The 24,816-nt window shown below is 37.3% G+C and overlaps 1 protein-coding gene across 1 annotated transcript in view; it reads right to left on the minus strand.

Annotated features, from left to right (window-relative positions):
- The window catches only part of PCM1 (pericentriolar material 1), a 94,775-nt gene that overhangs the window by 35,154 nt on the left and 34,805 nt on the right, over nt 1-24,816 (minus strand). The window contains exons 17-28 of the mRNA XM_081084715.1: nt 21,977-22,131; nt 21,716-21,845; nt 18,404-18,544; nt 17,480-17,670; nt 15,554-15,757; nt 13,154-13,373; nt 12,903-13,048; nt 11,972-12,162; nt 10,810-10,981; nt 8,474-8,829; nt 2,531-2,695; nt 291-347 (exon numbers count right to left, since the gene is read on the minus strand). Coding sequence (XP_080940841.1) covers nt 291-347; nt 2,531-2,695; nt 8,474-8,829; nt 10,810-10,981; nt 11,972-12,162; nt 12,903-13,048; nt 13,154-13,373; nt 15,554-15,757; nt 17,480-17,670; nt 18,404-18,544; nt 21,716-21,845; nt 21,977-22,131 — 2,128 coding nt within the window. The remainder of the gene's footprint in view (nt 1-290; nt 348-2,530; nt 2,696-8,473; nt 8,830-10,809; nt 10,982-11,971; nt 12,163-12,902; nt 13,049-13,153; nt 13,374-15,553; nt 15,758-17,479; nt 17,671-18,403; nt 18,545-21,715; nt 21,846-21,976; nt 22,132-24,816) is intronic.

Here is a 24,816-nt window from a genome sequence, read left to right on the forward strand (position 1 = left end):
ATTATAAAAACATTTTCTGTTACCCATATGGATGTGTTGGTTATATTACATACACTAACAGAAAATGAAAACCAAAAAGCAGCCAATTTTACCAAGGTAAAGAATTACAAATGAACGTCTTTGGAATTTTGTGAGTATGAATTTTCTTTGACTTTTTCAAGCCAAATAACATATGCACTAAGCTAAATCTAAAAAAAAAAAATCAGAACAATGAAAAAAAACTAAGGATTTTTAGAATCAATGGCAAAAAATTAACATAGAGTGGACACCAAAACTAAACATATTGTTACCTGGCGCTTCATTGCATGCATTTCTGTTAGATTGCTGTAGTATTCTCCTAGCATGTGCTGTAGGAAAGGGCAGACATAGGATGAACATAAAATGTGTATGATAGGGTCTATAATATAAACAAGTGAATAAAAAATTAAATAAGCAAATTCCTTTAAAGCTGTTTGCCTGAACTGAAATGTTATCACGTATGCTCCATTTAAAAATAATCTCATTAGAGAAAATATAAAATGACTTGCCATAAACTTATATTAAAGTGCCTGATAGTGACCATAATAAACTTCTACCATTCACTTAGAAGTATACACATCCAGGTGAACCTTTCACATCTCTTTAGGGAGAGGAGGGCTGTATATTTTAATACCAGCAGTCATATATGTTACTCTCTAATAATCATATAAGAAAAACTGTTACATGCTACTAAGAATTTTAGGGTAATGATCAATACTAAAAAATAAGCCTTTTTAGAAAGCATATAAATACACACAAAGGTATACTTACACTATTCAAACATTTTTCAATTCACTAAAATTCAATTTCTTTTAATAAGTAAGATCTGACCAATAATCAATTTATGTAACTGATATCCTTTCAATTTAGTGCCTTTCCCTAACCTCCACCCAAACGTTTACTTTTGAAGACATCATTATTTGATAAAGGTAGTGAAAGGAGATGAAAATTACAAAATTTTGGTAAAATTTCAGGGTCAGGAAAATAAAATTGATATTTTTGCCAAAAAGATCCTAGACTTAACAGACCAGGATGAAAACTTCAGTTCTACCATTTCCAAGCAATATGACCTTGAGGAAGTCATTTCAAAAAAAGTGATGTTTCTTTTGTGATTACAAAAGTAATATTTACTGTAAAATTTTAGAAAATATAGAAGAGTTTAAAGATGATAGAACCACTATTAACATTTTGATACATTTTCTTCTAGTGTTTTTGCATTCAGATTTTTGTTTAAAGATAGTTGAAAAAAACACATAAAACAAAACATAGTTGAAATCATACAGTTCAAACAACAATAAATCTCAATTTATTTTTTCCCATTTGTTTCCTTAGGATGGATGCCTACAGAATTACTGAGTTAAAGGCATGACTTTTTGATGAAAAACTGTGCCAGTTTATATTACTGGCCCTTTTTTGAGTGCTGTAAAAAAATCAGATACCCTCTCTGACCATGTATACTCATCTACAAATGGAAATAAAAACAATTCACAGGATTATGAAGCTCAAATGAGATAATTTATAAACAATGAAGCATAATACAAATGGTAGCTGCAACTATTATTTTCACTAAGGATCTTACTGGCAACTGAAAACTGACAGTCTATATTTACTACCTCCCTTACTCTCCACATTTCTTTGAGATGTACTTATTCTCTATAGATTATTAAAGTGCTAGTGCTTATTTAAACTAAAACGGTGGCAAATACATATGACTCCATTCATCCAATAAACACTTACTGAGTGACAACCATGTGTCAGGGATCACACTAACTTTTAACAAAAATGAAAAGGCAGTATCTGTTGCCAAGGGACTCAAAAAGGCGATACAGACACTTAAACAGGTATATAGCAGATAATGTGATACAGGCAACAAAAGAGGTTTACACAGGCTACAACAAAAACAAAGAAGGGAAACCTATCCCAGCTTGCATTTGGATGCAAGTTCAGAGTTACAGAACTAAGATTTTATTTAAGAGGCCAGCAGAGGAAAGGGCTCTCACAAAGAGCAAAAAGGACTTGAGACAGAAAAAACATGCTGAGGTAACATGACAGCTATGGGAACATTTCAGTTCTGTGCCACTAGAAGAGTAGGTTTAAGGCAGAAGGTGATGAGAAATGAGACTGGAGAGGCAGGAAGGTATCTCTGCTGGCCAGATACATTACATTATGGGGTATGGACTTCCTCCTGCAGGCATGGTTTGAAGCAGGAAAATTACATGATTGTATATCCGAATTCTTATTCAGATAAGATTTTCAGAATTCCAATTAGGATTTCCAAGTTAATGTTAACTATACTTTTCTGTTTAGAAAAATGAATCAAAAGCTAATATCATAACAATACAAAAAAGTTCCGGTTTATATTTGACATAAAGAAATGTGTACTGTAATCTCTACATAAAACCTTGCAGATAGAAAAGTGTAACAGACCAATTTTCAAGACTTGTTTTAGTACAGCTTTTCAAACGTAAGATGAAGAAGTGCTTAAATTAAAGCAAACCAAAAAAGAACATACCTGAAGATATTTCTGCAGACCTACAACATTTTATTATTTTTTCCAATTGCTCATGACTCTTTCTGCTGGATACTTTTGCTTGAACAGGCTCTTCAGTCTGGGCTGAATGTCTGTTCCTATTTTTGCAAGGTTCGCATGTGCTAGACATACTGGCACTTTCATACCCTTAAGTAAAAAAAGTAACAATTGTTATCAGTTGTAACTAATTCAAACTGAAAGGGAAACTGATTTGCATAGTGAAATAGTACAGGTAACTCAACTGAGCATGCTGTGAAGGCCTGGTATAAACAGAATATGAAAGAGTAAATGAAATATCTTGGAGATACCTTTGCAACAGTCTTTGGAAGCATGGGGTAACAGTAATATATCCTATCACTCATTGTCCTTTGATACCCATCTTAATGAGCATATCTAATATGACCCAAATTCTCTACTAGACTCCAAGCTAACAACTTTTCAGTATTAGGAAATACAAGAAAAAATATTATATACAATCTATACAAAATATCCAACACAGAGAAGAATAATGGGCACTAAATAGTCAAATATGCCTGCCTTCTTACTATACCTTTTATGTAATGACTTAGTCTAAAAAGTCTTGCCCACCCATAGGTTATACATATATTCTACTAAATTTTCCTTCTAATTTTTTTTTTACATTTATTTTGGTATATGGCACAAGGTAGGAATTCAACTTTATTTTGTTCCACATGAATAGTTGGTTATACATACCCTTTTGCCAAATGAATTAAATTTAAATTTTAACCTTGCAATAGGATAGTGAAGACCCTGGGAGGGGGGGTGGGGATGGTGGGGAGGGGGAGGTGAAGGGAGAGGTAGAAACTGGGGGGGGGGGGGAGAGGGGGAAAATGGGAGATATCTGTAATACTATTAACAAAAAATATTTTTTAAAAATAAAATGTAACCTTGGTTAACATTAAATCTCCATATTTATTGGGTTTTATTCCCGGGTTTTCTGTTTAGCTTATCTGTTCCAATGCCATTTTCATTCTTTTAGCCACAGAAGCTTTACAGTGTGTTAACAACTGGTAAGGCCGGTCCTTCCTGGTTTTCCTTGGCTCTTCTTGGACATCTGTCCTTCCAGATAAGCAGTAAAAATTCCCCCCAAATTTCAAAAACCATCTTTGGGGATTCAAAATAGAACCACATTGAAAGCATTTATTAATTTGAGAAATAATATTTAATAGCTTATCTAGTCTCATCTAAGAGCATGGTTGTTTTTTCATTTGTTCATTCTTGTTTCGTGTTCTTCAAAAATATTTTATAAAATTTTACAGAACTAGGACTTTCCTTGTTAAATTTACTCCTAAGAAAAATTTCCCCCAGTAGTTTTGGATACTAAAATAAGAATATTTCCTCCCACTTCCATTTCTACTGGGTTTTACTATAATAGAGAAAATTATTTTATAACTTTAGGAGCTATTTTATAACTTCAGTATCTCTTGGGTTCTCAGAAATAGACTCAGATACAGAGAACCATTGCCAGAGTGGGGGAGGTTGGTGAGGACGCTGGGTGAAAAGGGTGAAGGGATTAAGAAATATGAATGAATTGGTAGTGACAGAATAGTCACAGAGATGTAAATTACAGCATAGGGAGTTTTCAACAACAGAAAGAGTTGCATGGATCTCCTCAACCAAATGTTTCCCAAGAACCATAGAATTTTGATCTTTGCCCTAGATATACTCTCAAAGAGCCAGCAGACCCTAAATAAAGCCTTGCTGCTTACAGCCCCCCGCTCACAGCAGCTGCTCTGCTAATAACAAGTCCCCAGTATATAGTTAATTTATTCTCTGTGATATCCTATCTGGAGTCAGCCTTCCCTTTCTATTTCTAAAGCCATTTTTCTAGTTAGGACTTATATTTAGGTTCCTGGTTTCTTCACTGGTCTCTCTGAATAAAGTCTAGCCATGCTCATTCATTCTGTTCAAAACTTACAGGAAAAAGAGCTCTCTTGGTTATGTTTGACCTTCACAACATTTATGAAATTAAGCTTCTAACTACTATTACTGAATAAAAAAGTGCTGAATGAATTCTAATAGAAAATTAAAATATACATTATATGGCATACACAAAATTCTCTTTGGGTAGCCCCAGTAGGCACTACAAAGATAAATTCACCTTCCAGAACAGCTGCAACTAAAAATTAAATAGTTATAATTAAAATGCTATAAAAAGATTACACACACACAACTATGGTGTTCTGAGTCCCAAATGAAAAACATCAAGGGCTAGATTTCCAAAGGTAAGATACTAGTGTGACTGAATTATTTCTCTCTTGGGTACTTTGATAGTAATCCTCCAGGGATAACAGGAGACTTAATGGAAGTTAATAATACTTCAGAATAACACTGGCTAAGTCAGCCAGAATAACAACACATGACATTCATTACTGTAAAGGTGTTACCCCTATCCCACTTCATCACTCCTTCCTTACACTCACTCTATTTTTCTCAGCATGAGTGGCTGACATAGCTAGAAGAAACAGTACTTCTAGTTGTGTCCACTGTAGGTAAACAGCTCAGCCATGGCACCCTTGGGACTCTGCATGTATCCACAAAAGCCACACAGGAAAGTACTGAACTGCAGCTGCCTCTAAGCCTTGACAGAAGGCCTTATAATAATCCTCCTGGAACATGGAACACAAGAACACAGGAGGCTTGTGAGAAGCTGCTATGTAGCCATTTTCACTCACCTTCCCCTTTCCCTGGAAAACTGCTGAGCGTTTTCCTTCTCCCTGATTCTGATGACATGCCACCTTTCTGCTACCCCACGGGCACAATTCCATCCCACGGGGTGGCTTAGCTACAGCATAAGCCTTGGCTCCTCACCAATAGGTGTCTACCACTCATGTATGTTATACTTGTCAGCTAGCCCTTTTTGTTTCAAGTGTTGCCCTTATGGTGTGTGGAATAAATGACATAGGGAGCTGGCACCTTTAGCTACTTCTCCTTTCTCTATTTCTATAAGTAATAAATTCTCTGAATCTAAAAAGGGCTGTTTCTTTACAGTCTGCGCCTAATGCTTAACATCTATTTCATCTCAATCTTCATTAATGAGTCATAGGAGGGGGAGAAGGGAAGAAATGAAAAGATTCAGGTATGGACAGAACCCATAAGTCAGCACAGTAACAATTCTACCCAAAATTCCAAGAAATAAAATGAGGAATATCTAAAATATATGCTCCTATTCTATTCTCTCTAATCATATCAAAAGAGGAAATGGACCTGGTGGACTATAACCAAATTATGGGTCTGGCAACCAAATGATAGGTTTGTTAACATCCAGCAAGGCAAGAAATCATGTTCAACTCAGTAAGTGTGAACGTGAATGAAGTTTAAAAGATAATCATCACATAATTTGTAAAATCTTATTTCACATACAGTAACATGCATCTTTACATATACAGAGTTTGTAAAGATTAAAATATATTACCATCACAGGAGACAAAGTTAAACAAAGATTTAGCATGCCACTTCTGTAAGACTGTCAACATTTGCAAAAAAAAACATCCAGCCGAAACCGGTTTGGCTCAGTGGATAGAGCGTCAGCTTGCGGACTGAAAGGTCCCAGGTTCGATTCTGGTCAAGGGCATGTACCTAGGTTGCGGGCACATCCCCAGTAGGAGATGAGCAGGAGGCAGCTGATAGATGTTTCTAACTCTCTATCTCTCTCCCTTCCTCTCTGTAAAAAATCAATAAAATATATTTAAAAAAAAACACAAAAAAACATCCCCATAGTTCAGTCTAGTAAATCTGCGACAGCACAACTGTCTGTACTACATCTCTCAAGACAGCAACCAAGTCCCAGTACACTGGTCTATCTGTTATCTCCCAGTCCTACCCCAGTTCCTCTCATTTCTTCTTCCAGCTTTGTTCTGACTCTATACTTTGTTTGGAATGCTTTCCAATCTTCTCTCCATTCACTTCATCTCCCTTACCACTTCCTTTACAACAGAGTAAACATTCTTTTTTCTAAGAGATTATGTTATTCCTGTGCCATCAAGAGAACAAAAACAACATAAATTATGGCCTAGCTCAGTGTTTCTCAGATTTTATATATATCTATACATATTAAGACATCCAAATCTTGCTAAAATGCACACTGAAAAACAATGCGTACCCATTCAGTTGGTATCAAGAAGAGCCAAGAGTCTGCATTTGTAATAAGCTTCTAGTGATGCCATCTGCTCTCCATAACTCACAGTTTGAATACCAAGAATTTAGCTGACTCACTTGATTTTATTACATAATAGTTTGGTTATGCTATTAAGTCTTTTATTTTTGTGAGGGTGTCTTACAAATGAAATGGGTCTTGATCAAATGTGAACACATGTTTTGGCAGGTATTTTTATACTTAAATATGAGAAAAGAGAGCATGTAGATCAGAATGTTAATCTTTGCCTTGAAGTAAAAAAGCTGCATTGCATATATAAAAAGCATAATTCCTCAGAATAAAGGGGTTTCGAGCGAAAATACAAACACACCAGTATTTCCAGGGCTAGGCAGATATTGCCACATGTTTACTAAGGATCCTGTAAGACCCTGATACTCAAAGTGTACTCCACAGACCACGACTGGCAATACATGGGAGCTCATTAGGAACGCAGACTTTCAGGTCCCTCCCCAGACCTAGTGTAACCTTCATTAAATTATTTAAAAATCATAGAAAAATGTTTAAAATCACAGAAAAAAAAATTTAAAGTGGCATGTAGTTAACACTATAAAGAGAACGTTTATGTGATATTCGATAGTGAGATGTCCAAAACCTTTTATCACAGAACCTGACATGAACAACAGGGTTCCATCTAAAAGAGTAATTTGGGAGACACCGATTTACTTACAGAAGTTAGCAAGATTCAATAAAATATAGGTTAATGTTAAACCTTATTAACTAAGGTTCAGGAAGGCTAAGAGCATGTAGTAGAGAGCTCAGGAAGTATGTCTCAGCGCTGTGGCTGTTGCAATGGTGTGAGCACACTCCACCATGACACGCTTCCTCAGGCATACCAGGAAGTAGCAATGCCCGCCTGAACTAACTCCTAGAGCCACATGCATAGTACCCCAGCCTTTCAGCCATTGGTCGCCTATAGCAATGTGTCTCCCTCTGATTGGTCGCCTATAGCAACGTGTCTCCCTCTGATTGGTCCCCTCATGCTATATATACCCCTGTAGTTCCTCAATAAAACGGATTTGTGTCAATGAACCTGGTCTCCGGGGTCGTGCATGCAGACGCCCTAGCGCGTTGGGGCCCCGTCGTCCTCACCCCCGAGGGATCCCCTGCTTCAAGAGCAGACTTGTTTTAAAAGCAGTTTCAGCCAAAACCGGTTTGGCTCAGTGGATAGAGCGTCGGCCTGCGGACTGAAAGGTCCCAGGTTCGATTCCGGTCAAGGGCATGTACCTGGGTTGCGGGCATATCCCCGGGTTGCGGGCATATCCCCAGTAGGAGATGTGCAGGAGGCAGCTGATCGATGTTTCTCTCTCATTGATGTTTCTAACTCTCTATCTCTCTCCCTTCCTCTCTGTAAAAAATCAATAAAATATATTTAAAACAAATAAAAGCAGTTTCATATGGTATTCAAAGATTGCAATGTAGTGAGAGGCCCACATTTCTTTAAATAGATCAAATCAAGGACCTAACCAGAAGCATGACTAAGTGCTGAATGTAGGACAAGATGTAATGTTAAAATATAATAGTAAAACTTGGACTTTAGCAACTTTTAAGTAACCTACAAGATTTGGAAAAAAAATCTTCTGAGTTCACAGTAACCACATATATAAGATATATAAGAAGCAAAAAAAGAAGAAATGCAATGTTTATATCTAGAACAGTGCCCACCCATCTAACCATACTGAAATTAAATATGCCAGAATAAAGTTACCAACATTCACACTGATCAATATTCAACAAATTTAAATATTTACCACTATTCTTAATTCTGCTTTTCAGCTGAGCAGAATGCCTCTTCTTACTCTTGGACTTGGGAGTTTTGTCTTTAGATGCCAGGCTGGCCTGTGCAGATGCTTTTCTTGCCTTAAATGTTTTCGTTACTGTGGTTGGATCTACGGGATCAGGCATGCTGCTAAAGCTTTCCAAGGATTCTTCATCAAACTGGCGTCTTCTCGTGCTGGTATCTAATTGATCTCTGCGATTACTATTTGTAGTTTTCTCTACAGACACTGCAAATCCAGTCTTGAATGGTTTTTCAACTTCACCTTCTTGATCATATAACCATGGTGTCCTACTGTTTTCCACCTCCTCTGTGGCCTGCTTTTGATTCCTTACACCAATGAAAATAAGCTTTTAGAGGTTACAATGACAGATTTCTATGTTTATCAAAAACTTCAGATATAGTACTTAACTTATAGTTTACTAGATTTCAGCAAATAAAATCATCAAAAGACTGTAAAAATATTTTCACAAAATATGCATTAAATATGTAAATATGTTACAGGCTAGTGTTCTAAATTACCTAACTTTAATATTAAACACTTCTCACTGGCAAAAGTCCCAAACCAAAGATCTAGCATTCATAACAGAAAAGACTACGAAAGAAAAACCAAGAAAGAATGGGATATATAAGGAAAACACAAAAAACGTGGAGGAAGAGCTGAGAAAGAGCTGAAGCAGAGGGTATGAAACATACATGGATCTGTGTCACAGTAGTTCAACTAGAACCAGAATTTGTTAAAAATAATGGCCATGCAACTAGTAATTTCTTTCTCCACACATCAAATATAGTTTAGTTTAGTTCTATTGGTCCAGTGTCATTTTCAAATTTTACCTGCTAAACACTGGCATCCTTAATATTTTAATAGGTACTCACTGGTCATCTAATTTGAAAAAAAGAGTCAAAACAAAGTTGAACAGGTCTACAGGATTCCTCAGAATTTTTAATACGCCAAAGTACTTTATAAAATGTCTTAAAAGGGAACATAGTGAGATGTCCAAAACCTTTTATCACAGAACCTGACATGAACAACAGGGTTCCATCTAAAAGAGTAATTTGGGAGACACCGATTTACTTACAGAAGTTAGACAACCTAGTTTACAGGCCAAATTGAGCCTGCTGTTTTTTTGTATGGCCTGAGAGCTAATATGATGTTTATAGATGAAAAAATACAATCATACATGGTTAAAAATTAAAATCAAAGGAGTCAAGCTTGTGACAATTACTAGTATATGAAATTTATGTTTCAGTGCCCATAAAGTGTTGTTGGAACACAGCCACTCATGTGTTTACATATTGTTATGGCTGCTTTTGTGCAAAAATGGCAGAGATGAATGGGTACGAAAGGCACAGTAATACTTACTACCTAGTCCTTCATAGGAAGAGTTTTCTAACCCTAGCTCAAGATTATAATGTTCCACCTGATCTCTTATTATCTCCAGCCATTCAATTCAGGGAACCTATACTAGTTGAGATTTTGGGGAGGAGATTAGGTATAATCTGAAGTAGGTCAAATATCTAAAACAATATTAGATAGCCATAGTCATGCTTTTTTACTACCAATTATATATAAAATATGGATAATAATGAAGTAGGAACTTTACAGAAAGTAGGAACTTTATAGAAGGTAGGCTATTTACTAAAGCTTTGAAAAAATGTTTATTGCTTATTACGGAGATTCACTCAGCCATTATTTCTGAATGACAACTGTACACTAAACACTGTTAGACTCTTTTACAAAGCACCATGAGATTTAATAGAAAAAAATGGTTAGTACCACTAATAAAAGCAAAGTCAGAGAGGTAAATCATAGGACTCCTAGTTGAAGTGATACCATATATCACTACAACTTTCTTGTCTAAAGTTGTCTCTATAATAAAACAGTACTCAACATTACATTTGGATAGGCCTTAGGAACTCATTCTTATCAGGAGTTCTGAATCAAAAATAAATGCCACCACTTTACAACTATCCTCTACTAATTAGTATTAGTTTTTACTGAAATCTGTGAACTTAGACAGATATCAAATCAAACCCAAAAGACACTGTATGGGTAAGGTCTTATCTTTTCAAAATGAATCTCCTAGGATACCCTGATCAAAACTCTGAACTGCTCTTGTACCAGGGCAGGTATATGCCTGAGAGACATCTGGTGAGATGTCAAAGTTTCAGAATCCCTACACTACCAGGCCAAACAATCACAAACATACCCCTAATTGTGTTTTCAAATTATATATAATTAGATGTAATAAAAAAAAGAGATTAATGTGATCTATTAAACATAATGACTTATGTTTACAATTGAGTTACCTTTGTTTTTCTGCTCCAATAGAAGAATTGCTTTCAAAAGGTTTTGGAAAGGCCATGTATTCTGTTTTCCCTGAAGAATTCTGGGCTAATGGTTGCTGTTGTTCAGTGGGTGTAGAAATATTCTGAGAAAAATCTCCACAATTAGAAGAAAATAAAGGGCTGAAATTCATACCTAGTAAATAAAAGCAATAAGATGACAATAAAGTACCTTTAGCCTTAATATGAAATAAGACAGTTTTAATTAAATGTGCCATTCAGATTTACCAAAACAAGAAATTGTTAATTAAAATAAACTAAGTCATTTATTAAATCACAGTTTATAGCTCAGCCCACTCTGTTTCAGCATTAGTGATAACAATGTGTCAGATTCTACTACAGGCACTCTGCATGTTATTTCATTCAATGCTTAAAACTACACTACAAAATAGATGGTTCCATTGATTAGAAAGCCTTTTCTTTCCCTTTTACTCCCTGGAAATAACTTCTATTCATTTTTTAGAGCTTAAATAACATTTTTCTGGAAAAAATGCATTTCCTGATGATCTCTTGCCCCAAGTAAGAATAGGTCACTCACCTCATTTGTATCTGTGGTACTGCACTAAGCACTGATTAACATTCTTAGCTTCCTCAATAGACATTAAATTTTTTAAAGCATTAGTCTTAATCATCTTTGAATCCCAGTCATTTATATAGTGTCTGGCACATAATGTGTGCAGAAAAAAAGTCTGAATAGAAGCCTAAGCTAAATAAAATTAAATGTAAGCCTAAACTAAGCACTCACCTTTAGTCTAGCAGTATATCTCCCTGCCGAGACATGAAGCTCCTCTACAAGAACATGTTATTCATCTTTACTCTATGTTTTACACAGTGCCTGATGTACAGTAGCCACTGGATATATCAATTCCCTTTCTCCTTAATAGTCGTTAAATAATCAAAGATATAAAACAGCAATAATTCATAATTGTTTACTTAATTCCATTAGCAACCATATTAAACTTAAATTTTCACTATAAGAATCAAAGTAGAAAAGAGTTTCTAACTTTCTTTGCAAGCATTTCCTACCAATCCAAAAGAGACTAATAAATATCCATGCAATAGACAAACAATACTCTAAAACGCTTTTGTTCTTACATATTTTTCCTTTAGGTTTTCAGTCACTTACCTGGTGCAAATGATGAAAAATTAGTAAACCCAGGTAGGTTAAACAGATTTACAGGCTGTGTTGGAAAGCTGAAAGGACAAAATAAACTGGGAGAAGGAGGGTGTGGTGCACTACTGCCCCTTTTCTTGTTTCCAGGTTTTTCTGGATGCTGATTTTGTTGGTGCATAAGTTCATTTAGCATTTGTTTCAACCTATAAAAATTTAAGAAGTTGGTAATTTAAAAATCAGTTATATTAACATCTACTTACAGTACATTCAGAAAAGATATGTGTAAGAAGTGATTCATGCAAATCAGACTGACTGCTCTGATAGTCACTACAACAAATATTTGCTTGTCCTGCAGGCTTAATTCAATAAACTTAGCCTTAGGATCAAAAACTGCACTTACCACTTCTATTAGATAGTAGGTATAACTGTAAGAAACTCTTTTTCTTGTCTTGTCTGCTGCTTTATTGAGGTATGTTACACACCATATAATTCACCTAATGTAAGTGTATAAAATTTTAAAGACAAGTCCACAATATTGAAGGGGAATATTGGACAAATCACTGCTTATAAAATTCTCAGGTGACAGAGAATATTTGCATATATAATTTGTCTCATACCCTTTGTCCCAGAAGATAACTGCAATATCTTTGCTCAGTTTTAGCACTGCACTTTTATTTTTATTTTTTAAAATACATTTTACTGATATTTTACAGAGGAAGGGACAGTGATAGTTAGAAACATTGATGAGAGAGAAACATCGATTCAGCTGCCTCCTGCACACTCCCTACTGGGGAAGTGCCCGCAACTAAGGTACATGCCCTTGACCAGAATCGAACCTGGGACCTTTCAGTCCACAGGCCAACGCTCTATCCACTGAGCCAAACCGGTTAGGGCAGTTTTAGCACTTACTATGGAGTTTCACTATTTCCAAGAAACTAATTACCTTTGTACATTATTCTGTTGCCATGTTAGCTGAGTGTAGCACTGGTTCAACTGGTGCATTATAAGGTGCACTTGAGGAGATGCAACATTGCTGGGCATAACACTGTAGGGACCGGTGAGAAGAGTTTGGAGCAGACAAGATAGAGCCTATGGAAAGGAAAATATTTCGCAATATTTTAATGATGACTTGAGAAAAATGTGGACTGCTTCAAAAACAAGATAAAATATTTTTACTTTTATAGTGAACTTTACCTGCTGGTCTTGCATCAAAGTCTGACAAATACTGACACTGAAATCAAGTTGTTTCTTTAGCTGATTAATTTGCTCTTGCCATTGTTCTTTCTCTTCTACATACGAGAGTTCTGACACCCACCGAAGGTTTTCCTGGCGCTGCATGCTGATATTCTGTTGTCTTGTCTTGGCTAATGGACGACAATTTCCATCTTCTGGAAAACGGCGACTGTTCTTCCATCTAATACAAGATTTAAAGCATTAGGTCATCATATATAATTATTTGGCTTTTAAAATCTGGCAACAAACCACAGGCCAGTATTCTCTTTTTAAGATGAAAAACTCAAAAAGCATGAAAAATAAAGGGGATAAAGATTCTAGGTTTTTAGCCTTATATAATTATCGTATTTTATTCTTTTCCAGTGTTTTTCACTAATGTCTTAAACAGAAGTGTCCATATAATTCTATATACTGCAAAATAAAAATGTACCACAAGCATTTTTCCATTCTTCATGTTATAAGCTTAGCCACATTACAACATCAGGTGGAATTACTTCATCTTTTACTCATCAAATATATTTCACTACTGTAAATAACAATATAATGAGTATCTTTGTACAGACTTTTTTCTCTATGATTTTTATTTTTTTAAATATATTTTTATTGATTTCAGAGAGGAAGGAAGGAGAAGAGATAGAAACATCAATGATGAGAGAGAATCATTGATCGGCTGCCTCCTGCACACCGCCTACTGGGGATCGAGCCCGCAACCCAAGCATGTGCCCTTGACCAGAATCGAACCTGGGACCTTTCAGTCCACAGGCCTACGCTCTATCCACTGAGCCAAACCGGCTAGGCTCTATGATTTTTAAATGTTTGCTAACCTCCCCCAAAAGAGCAAAGATCAAAGCTTATAAATCCTGATCCAGTGTAGCTGGAATATATCTCGGCAACACTCTCGTAGTATAATAAAAAATATATTTTGAGCCCTAGCTGGTTTGGCTCAGTGGACAGAGCATCGGCCCTAGGACTTAAGAGTTCCAGGTTCAATTCCAGTCAAGAGCATGTGCCTGTTTGCAGGCTCAATCCCTGGCCCTGGTTGGGGCCCTGTGAGAGGCAATCAATTGACGTGTCTCTCTGTGCAGGAGGCAACCAATCCATATGTCTCTCTCACACGGATATTTCTCTCTGTCTCTCCCCCACCCTTCCACTCTCTCTAAAAATCAATGGAAAAATATCCTTGGGTGAGGATTAACAAAAAAAATATATATGATATAAGTATTTTTTGAAAGGTGAAAGGATTAAAGAAAAACAAAAAAAAGACCTCATAGACACAGACAACAACATGGTGATTACCAGAGAGAAAGGGGTTTTGGGTGATGTAGAAGAAAATATAGGGGGCATAAATGGTGATGGAAGGAGACTTGACATGGAGTGGTGAACACACAATACAATATACAGATAATATATTATAAAAATTATACAAATAGAACTACCACACGACCGAGCAATCCCTCTCCTGGGTATACACCCAATACACTCGAAATCATGTATTCACAAAGAAATATGCACCTTTATGTTCATCACTGCATCATCATTCATGGTGGCCAAGACACAGAAACAACCAAAGTGCCCCACGATAGAAGACTGGACAAAGACGTGGTGCATATACACAATGGGATATTATTCAGCCATAATGATGAAATACTGCCATTTGCAACAACATGCATAGACCTTGATAACATTATGCTAAGTGAATTGAGTCAGAAAAAGTTAAGAACTATATGATTTCAATCATGTGGGAAATAAAACTGATAACTCGTGATCACAAACAGCAGTGCGGTGATCACCAGAGGGAAGGGGATAGAGGGAGAGAAGGGAAGGGGTCCTAATAGAAGGTGACAGGAGAAGATTTGACTTTGGATGGTAGGCACACAATCAAGATACAGATTTTGTAACATAGAAACCCATACCTGAAACCTTTATGTTCACGTTGACCAATGTCACCCCAATCAATTTAATAAATATTTAAAAAATAAAAATTCAAAAGAGAATTATACACATGAAACTTGCAATAAATTCAATTAAAAAATATTTGTCCCAGGTTTCCAGCAGAGCTCCTATAACTCTTGGCATCCCCTGAGTACCTGTGTTTTTCATAAAGAGCCCCTTTCCAGCATATCTGAGTTTCTGCTAATACCTCTTGGCAGGCCCTAGGTGGCTTCATGAGGGGGTCTGGTGGCCAGAAAAACCAGCCAGGTGATTAGAGAAGTTGGAACTTTCAGCCCTATTTCCCAAACTCCAAGGACGATGTTTCTCTCTCATCAATGTCTCTGGCTCTCTATCCCTCTCCCTTCCTCTCTGTAAAAAATCAATAAAATATATTTAAAAAAAGAGTTTTTAAAAAACAGAGAAACTAACCTATTTTTAGTTTCCTTTATACTATAAGAGTTATGATTCATGCTATTAGGAGAATACAGAGAAAAGTTATCATTGGAACTGGCATCTTGCTCTTCTTCTTCCTCCTCTTCATCTGTCCGAACAACTCCTTCAGAAAGGTAACCATCTTCATCTCCTTCTTCATCTAGTGCACACTGGGTAGAACCTCCCCAAGTTGCCATTGTTCTAGAGATTGAGACAAAAAAACAAGAGATCATTCTGAAGATGAGCTCAATACTTTACCACCATGTGCCAGACACTGTACCAAATATACAGGTACATGCACATGTGCATGTGTGTATATAAAATCTCATTTAATCTTAGTAACTATGATATGAGTAGTATTCTAAAATATATAGAATACATTTCTTCTGCCTTCCATAAAACAATTCTTCCAATTAAAACAGTAATCATATCCTCTAAATCAGCGGTTCTCAACCTGTGGGGCGTGACCCCTTTGGGGGTTGAACGACCCTTTTATAGAGGTCGCCTAAGACCATCAGAAAACACATATATAATTACATATTGTTTTTGTGATTAATCACTACGCTTTAATTATGTTCAATTTGTAACAATGAAATTAGGGGTCACCACAACATGAGGAACTGTATTAAAGGGTCGCAGCATTAAGAAGGTTGAGAACCACTGCTCTAAATATTTTTTCCTAAACAACCCTCAACGTTCCTTTCCTTGCATGACAGTTTTCTAGATCAATACCATTCTTGTCCAATACCATTCTCTGAATAGTGATGATCTATATCTGTGCTGTTCCATATATTGCCACTAGGTACATATAACCAATGAACACTTAAAATATGGCTGACGTAATTGAGAAAATTTTTATTTTATTTAATTTGAACTTAGTTACCTCTATATCTAGTGACTTTCATATTGGGTGCCACAATTCTAGAACCTATGTTCTAAAATCGTGACGCTTATCAAAACTACCCAAAGAACCTGAAGTATAAATGTGTGGTATTCAGAACAGAATAAAATACTAAAGATGTAGTTTGATCACTAAAGATGTATGGGGACTCCACAAATAGGAAAAGCTCTTCTAAGAGGAAGAAGAGTTAGGCTTGGTGCAATGTTCCAGAAATGCCATCTGAAAATATCAAAATGTAAAGTCGCAACACATTTGAATTCCAAATTTTAGATCTGAATACTACTATATAGGTCAGGGATGGGCAAACTTTTTGACTCGAGGGCCACAATGGGTTCTTAAACTGGACCGGAGGGCCGGAACAAAAGCATGGATGGAGTGTTTGTGTGAACTAATATAAATTCAAAGTAAACACATTACATAAAAGGGTATGATCTTTTTTTTCAATAGTTTTATTCATTTCAAACGGGCCGGATCCGGCCCGCGGGCCGTAGTTTGCCCACGGCTGATATAGGTAGTAATTGACTGATATTAAAGATGACCAAGTCTTTTAGAAATATTCTTGATATGAAAATTTCAAACTTAACTCCTAAAAACTAAATGTCTTATATAACAAAATGTTTTAAGATCCTTAGAAACCTTACAAATAGCAGATACTGAATTTGAGTAAAAAAAAGTGCTTATTTCTGGCCTGATGGAATAACACTACAAAGTATCAAGGTTAAAGCTTAACTAAGTTTTCTTTTTATAAGCTTAAAACTTAACTAAGAAAATAAAGGTCATACACTCAACAAAATCTAGATCACCATTTGATTAAGTGTCTTAGTAATTAAAAAAAAAGTTAATGCTATGAGAACTTTGAACAGAAAGGAACTCAATTTAGTAAAACTGAGGCACCAAGGTGATACTTAAATATTATCCTCACTGCCACAACAAATTTGTACTGTGATGCAGAGGGAAAACAAGGCTGCCTATCCTACAAGCTGCAGGTATGATGTTTAAAAAATGATTTAAATAGCTCTTACTTGTCTGTTCTACTTTGTTGAGGAGTGCACAGGTTTTCAGATCCATCACTTCTCAATGAAACAGCCACTGGAGATACAGTTTCAGCTATACCTTGCCTCCTCTGATGTTCAGCCATCAGAGCTTCAAGCTGCTTTCTTCTTTGTCGCAGCTCTTCCCTTAAAATTTCATGTCTTCGCATTTCTGACCACAGCTATTAATTTAAAAATTAGAGCAAAGTTAAAGTATTTGGATTTGTCTTCTCCTTAAAGGACAACAGGCTAATACTATTGTCCATACTTACAAATACTTCTATTCTCACTCTATTCTTTTTACACTGAAATATTCATGAAGGTTAAAAATAATGTTAATGATGAATAAGAAAAAACCAGGCAGTCATTAATTCTTAAAGAAAACAAGTAGCACCCAAATATCAACTATTTAGAAAAAGTTATGATGTTTCCTACAAATCACATATAAATGAAAGAAAATACCAAAGGATAGGTCTTTTTAACAGAAATGATTGCTATTTGTTGCAACTATCCTTTACATTATAATTCTACCAAATATTTGCTAATAAAGACCAAGACTATTTTGAAGAGATCCCAACTTACTTTTTGAAAAAAAAAAAAAAAATTTCTTCCCCAAACTAAAACACACAAACAGGCTACATTTAAAAACATGTTTTGCCAATATTGTTTCCTTCTTAAGCTGTGACTTATACAGCATGGGGAATATATAGTCAATAATGCTGTAATAACTATGTACAGTGTGAGATGGGTACTAGACTTAACAGGATGATTACTTCATAAGGTATATAAATGTCTAATAAACTATGTTATACACCGGAACCTAATAGAATATTGTACTTAACTGTACTTGAAAAATAAATTTTAAAACAATATGTGACTTAAGACTCAAGAACAACAGGGTACATTATACAATACCTCATTATTTACTACTGAAGAATCGTCAGGCTCAAAAACAGGTTTGCTTGCATTGGTTTCATTTTCATTAATAGTTGGGGTTGAAGTAACAGCTGGTATATATTTCTTTGTGGGACAATTACCTGCACTAGTAGTTGACAACTAAAAAAAGGATTAGAAACATTATGAGGAATTACAGCAATTATGTTAATTTCATAAAAACAGTTATTTTATTACTCCTCTAGGGTTCTAGTGACATATTTGTTATCAGACCTCAACTGCTATCATGATTCAAAGAAAATCTGACATAATAAAAGATAAAAGCACAGACTAAAGCTGATGAGTAGTAACCAACCTTCAGAAACGAGAGAGATAAGAGAGATAGAACATTACTGTGGAAAATTTCATATACTCAACCCAACTCAGCTTTGTATTCCTCTGGGCATTGTTTAGATTGGGGATAAGGACAAAGGGATTAAAGTGGAAAAGGTAACAATCTAGAAAATAAATTGTTACATTAGAATTATCATTTGATGTGTTTCCCTTCCTTTAAAAATAAACCTGACTGAAGAATAAACTTAACCAATAAATTTTAGGGAGAAAAAAAAAAATCTCAAAAAGAATTGGTATTTCCTTCCCATATTAACCCTACCCCTATTACCTGACATGGTCAAAGATTGTTCATTTTCTGTTCAATATCAAAGACCTAAGCATGGGATACTATTAATAAGCAAGGGTATATATAGTTAATATTCAAACTAAAAACAAAACATTTTAATTTCCTTAGATAACACATGATGGCTTAAGGGCTTTATTATATAATTTTAGGCCATTAAAGATGGAAATGGTAGTCCCTGAACTGCAAAGCTAAAATCAGAATATTTTACTCTATTTTTTAATTCTTTATTGAAGGTTTGTAGAAAAACTACTCTTTGGGTTTTATTTAACTCATTTACAAAATATATTGCCCTGACCGGTTTGGCTCAGTGGATAGAGTGTCGGCCTGCAGACTGAAGGGTCCCGGGTTCGATTCCAGTCAAGGGCATATATATACCTTGGTTGTGGGCACATCCCCAGTAGGGGGTGTGTAGGAGGCAGCTGATCGATCTTTCTCACACTCTATCCCTCACCCTTCCTCTCTGTAAAAAAATAATCAATAAAATATATTTTTTATATATATATATATATCCTATCTAATAAAAGAGAAACATGGTAATTGGCGTATGACCACTACCCTTCCCATTTGCTAATCAGGGCGATATGCAAATTAACTGCCAGCCAAGATGGCGGCCAGCAGCCAGGCAGCTTAAACTGAACATGAGGCTTGCTTGCTTCAGTGACGCAGGAAACCAACGTTCCCCGCCTGCCTTGCCAGCCTCTGAGCTGCAACTCTAAGCACCTATGTAACAAATACAGAAGCTAAACAAAACCCCAAAAACCTGCTTTCAGCGAGCCGGGATCTCAGAGCTGGAGTTGATACAGAGTTTTGATTATAGAACCTAAACAAACCAGATACCTACTTTCAGCAGCAGAGGCCTCAGAGCTGGAGCCAAGCCTCAGAGCTAAAGCCAGCCCAGAATAAAAAAAGAAAAAGAAAAAAAGAAGCAGTTGGGAGCTTCAGCCCTCAGCTCCTCACCCAGACTGGCCAGGCACCCCAGTGGGGACCCCCCCACCCTGAAGGGTGTATGACCAGCTGCAAACAGCCATCATCCCCTCACCCAGGCTGGCCACGCACCCCAGTGGGGACCCCCACTCTGATCCAGGACACCCTTCAGGGAAAACCAGCCAGCCCCACCCATGCACCAGGGCTCTATCCTATATAGTAAAAGGGTAATATGCCTCCCAGCACCGGGATCAGCGGAGCTGCGAGGCCTCCCAGCACCGGGATCAGTGGAGCCGAGAGGCCTCCCGGCACCGGGATCAGCGTGACAGGGGACAGCGCCCAAACCCCGATTGCCCTGCAGCTCTGTGTGTGACAGGAGAAGGTGCCCCAACCTCCTGATCAGCCCTGCTCTGTGCCTGATACGGGGGGAGCTCACCAACCCCCCTGATTGCCCCGCAGCTCTGTGTGTGACAGGGTGCGGCGCCCCAACCCCCTGATCGGCCCTGCTCTGTGTGTGACAGGGTGCGGCGCACCAACCCCCTGATCGGCCCTGCTCTGTGTGTGACAGGGTAGAGCCATAACCTCCCCATCGGCCCTGCCCTGAGTGTGACAGTGGCGGCGCCCCAACCCCCTGATCCGCCCTGCTCTGTGTGTGACAGGGGGCGGTGCCCCAACTGCCCTATTGGCCCTACTCTGTGAGTGACAGGGGGGAGCTCCTCAACCCCCTGATGGGCCCTGCTGTGCGTGACAGGGGGGAGCTCCCCAACCCCCCTGATGGGCCCTGCCCTGTGCGTGACAGGGGGGAGTGCCCCACCCCCTGATCGACCCTGCTCTGTGCGTGACAGGGTTCAGAGCCCCAACCCCCCTGATGGGCCCTGCTCTGTGCGTGACAGGGGGCAGCACCCCAAACCCCTGATTGGCCCTGCTCTGTGCGTGACAGGGGTGGCGCCGCAACCTCCCCATCAACCCTGCCTTGAATGTGACAGGGGGCGGTGCCCCAATCCCCCAATCGGCCGTACCCTGAGCTTGACTGAGGGTGGCATCGCAACCTCCCAATCCGCCCTGCTCTGTGCATGACAGGGGGTGGCGCCCCAACTCCCCAATCCGCCCTGCTCTGAGCCCGACCAGGGGCTGCACCTAGGGATTGGGCCTGCCCTCTGCCACCCAGGAGCAGGCCTAAGCCAGCAGGGTGTTATCTCCCAAGGGGTCCCAGACTGCGAGAGGGCACAGGCCAGGCTGAGGGACCCCCCCTCCCCCCCCGAGTGCACAAATTTTTGTGCACCGGGCCTCTAGTATATATATTTGCTAGATTTTCTGGTACATAGTCATAGTACATGTGAGTATGGTTCATTTTCTTTCTTTTTTCCAAGTCTTTGGCATTTTACTTCATCCTGATTTTGTTTTTCACTAGCTAAATGTAAAAAGTGATCTCTTTGAAGTTCAGTGGTACTAGAAATGTGAAACCAGAATATTTTAATAGTTACATTCATGTTTTGAAACTCTAGCTAGCTAACCCAACAAGTGAAAGAATGAAAATAATCTGTCAATTCCTTAGTGGTACCTTTCAGTATAGATGTGTATCCCTAAAACAATTCATTAGTTCAACCATTTCATTAATCATAAAATTAACAGAAATAAATCTATCATATCAGTACTAGAAAGAGTACTTTCAATTGACACTGGGTTTTAGACATCTTTTTCAAAGAGAAAGAGAGAAATTTCCTAATTACCTGTAGGTCAGGACATGCCTTTTGCAATGCTTGAATTTTCTCTTGAATCTTAATCAGTTTCTTTCTTTCTTCCTGCAACTGTTTGAGCTCTCTCTGTTGCTGCTGTAGTTTGGCCTCATAAAATTTCTCTCTGTAATTAAATTGACATTATATTTTGGACTCCAGTAAATCTGATAACATTAAGCATTATGTAATACAGTATACCCAGCAGAGTACTTTATAACAGGCATTGAATTTTTACTAAATGAAGGCTTAACATACCTTGCCTTTTCATTTACTCCTGCATCTTTCTGTGTTTTATTGGCATTTCCTCTATTGTTATTCGCATTTTGTTTGGTGCCTTCTTCTGCTGGGTAGAAATCATCCAAATGTGAAGTACTGGCAGAGATAACTCCTTGATCCGCTGCATCATCATCCTAAAAACACGTCATTAGATTAAAATAATCTTGACAAATCTAATTCATACCTTAGTAAATACTAGTCAATCAAAGTCATATAAGAAAAATTAGAGAAGTAGAAAAAGCAGTAGAGAACACTGAAGTTCATTCTCTACCATGGCAAGAAATGGAGTACTGAAACTAAAAATAGTACATTAAATATCTGCGCTGCCTATTATCCAGTAATGACAAATACTAAGTTGCCTTTTGTTATTTTGACCAAATACTGAGCTATCAAAGAATATGAAGATAAAAAATATACTACTGGAACTGCAAACTCCTGAATATTAATTTTTCTTAAGATTTAACTTTTACATTAACAATATCAAATAATCAATGTCCATTGTCACTTGCTTACATAAAATTTTCCCTTTCCTCATGGCTTTGGTCTGCCAAACAAGTGTCAATGGCTTGGAATACAAAAACTAATAGAATATACCATTTTAAATTAGTAATCACTCCTGGCAATACAACTGAAGTTACTATCTTCCTAACAGATCCGTATTTTATTGAAATCAATGTACTTATTAAAAGATTTGGGGGGTAATGTTCACAGCTCTTTTTGAATTTGTCTAGCTGGCAGGTCTTCTATTTTTTTACCGGAAGGCCCTCAAAAAAAAAGGGGTGGGGGGTGGGAAGTGGGTGGCAGGGAGAGGTCAATGGGGAAAAAAGGAGACATATGTAATAAACAATGAAGAATTTCTTTAAAAAAAAAAAAGATTTGGGATGAACTACTGCATTTTTCTTAAAAATATTTAATCCTAGCCCCGTGAGTGTGGCTCAGTGGTTAGCATTAACCTATGAACTAGGAAGTCATGGTTCAATTCCAGGTCAGGGCACCTGATGATTCTATATCTTTCTACCTCTCTCTTCCTCTCTGAAATCAATAAAAGTATATTAAAAAATTTTTTAACTCTATATATTTTATATTTACTCATGCTTTCTTGGAAGCCCTCAACTAAAACTTTAACCTTTGCAAATATCATTCTAATAAAACCTTAAAAAGTTAGAGATAACTTAGTTATAAAAGCACTGAATCAATTTTAAGTTTCTAGATGGTGTTATTCTGGTCTTTGTATCTAAAAACAAACCTAATTACTATTATGGAGAGGAAGATTAGAAAGTAACTGGGTTGGGACTCAGGAATAAACAAACTAGATCATGAAACATTTTGTGATAATAAAAAGTGGAAAAATTAAAGTATGAGAAAAGATACAAAACAACTGCATGATGTTTCAGATGGTAGTATGAAAGTGCCTGAACTTAAATGATATACCTCAAACACTAAAACAAAGAAGTATTGTGTTGACACACATTCATCAAATTAAGGAACTAAAAAAGATGGCCATCTGGAGACTCTAGGACACATAAGGTTTCATTAAGGGCCATGTAAGTTGTCCAAGCTAATCTAATCAAGAATAATAATAATACCTTTAGATGCTCACAACTATGTAACTGTTCAGACCATCTCCTGAGTTTCTTGGAAAGACAATACAAGTAAAGATATAAGAACATGAAGGGTACCTTAGATAAAATAAGTATAATTTAGCAATCATTTTTTCATATATATTTATATATTTTAGAGGCCTGGTGCACGGAATTTGTGCACTTGGGGGGGGGGGGTCCTCAGCCCAAGAGGGCGCAGGCCAGACTGAAGGACCCCACCAGTGCACAATCGGGACTGGGAAGGAACACGGACAGTTGGCCAGCTGGGGAGGGACCGCAGGAGGGCTCCAGGGCGTGTTCAGCCCATCTCATTCAGTCCTGATTGGCCAGACCCCAGCAGCAAGCTAACTACTGGTTGGAGAGTCTGCTCCCTGGTGGTCAGTGCACGTCACAGAGAGCGGTTGAGCGGCCTTAGCATATCATTAGCATATTACGCTTTGATTGGTGGTTGAATGGCCGACTGGATACTTAGCATATTAGGCTTTTATTAGGATATTTTCAATTGACTTTTTTAGAAAGAGTGGAAGGGAGAGGGAGAGAGAAACATAGATGTGAAAGAGAAACATTGATATTCATTAGTTGCCTCCCATATGCACCACAACCTGGGTATGTGCCCTAACTGGAATCGAACCAGCAACCTTCCAATGCATGGGACCACATTCAACCAACTGAGCCACACTGCCAGGACCAATCATTTTTTTCAATTGCTCTCTTTCAGAAGGAGACCCTTTATTCCCTCTGGGTTGCAGTTTTCTCATTTCTCATATATACTTTAGGTCCTAGGAACTCCCTAAAGCAAAAGATCTCCATTCAATATAAGCCTGATTCATCTATAAACCACCAAGTTATCATTTCTGCTCTGTTATTCCCACTGTGGGTAATACATGAGAGCTCTTATAAAAAAGGGAAAGTAATTAACAAGTACAATGATTGTAAGAAAGCACAACCTATTATTGTTATTTGCTTTAGAAGCTGTTTTAATTTTTTCTAATGGTAATATTGTCATATAATCAAAGTTCAAAAACTAAAAAAGACATTTAGTAAATTCCTTTTTCCATCTCTGTCCCCAACTGACTTCATTCTCCATAGGTAACCAATGTTATCAGTTTATGTACCCAACACATATAATTTGTATAAGCAAAAAATATTTACATGTGTATATGTACACTTACATGTGTTTGTATACATGTGTTTACAGAAAAGCCTTTCTTATATTAG

Source organism: Myotis nattereri (genome assembly GCF_964212035.1).
Source record: "Myotis nattereri genome assembly, chromosome: 2".
Lineage (NCBI taxonomy): Eukaryota > Metazoa > Chordata > Mammalia > Chiroptera > Vespertilionidae > Myotis > Myotis nattereri.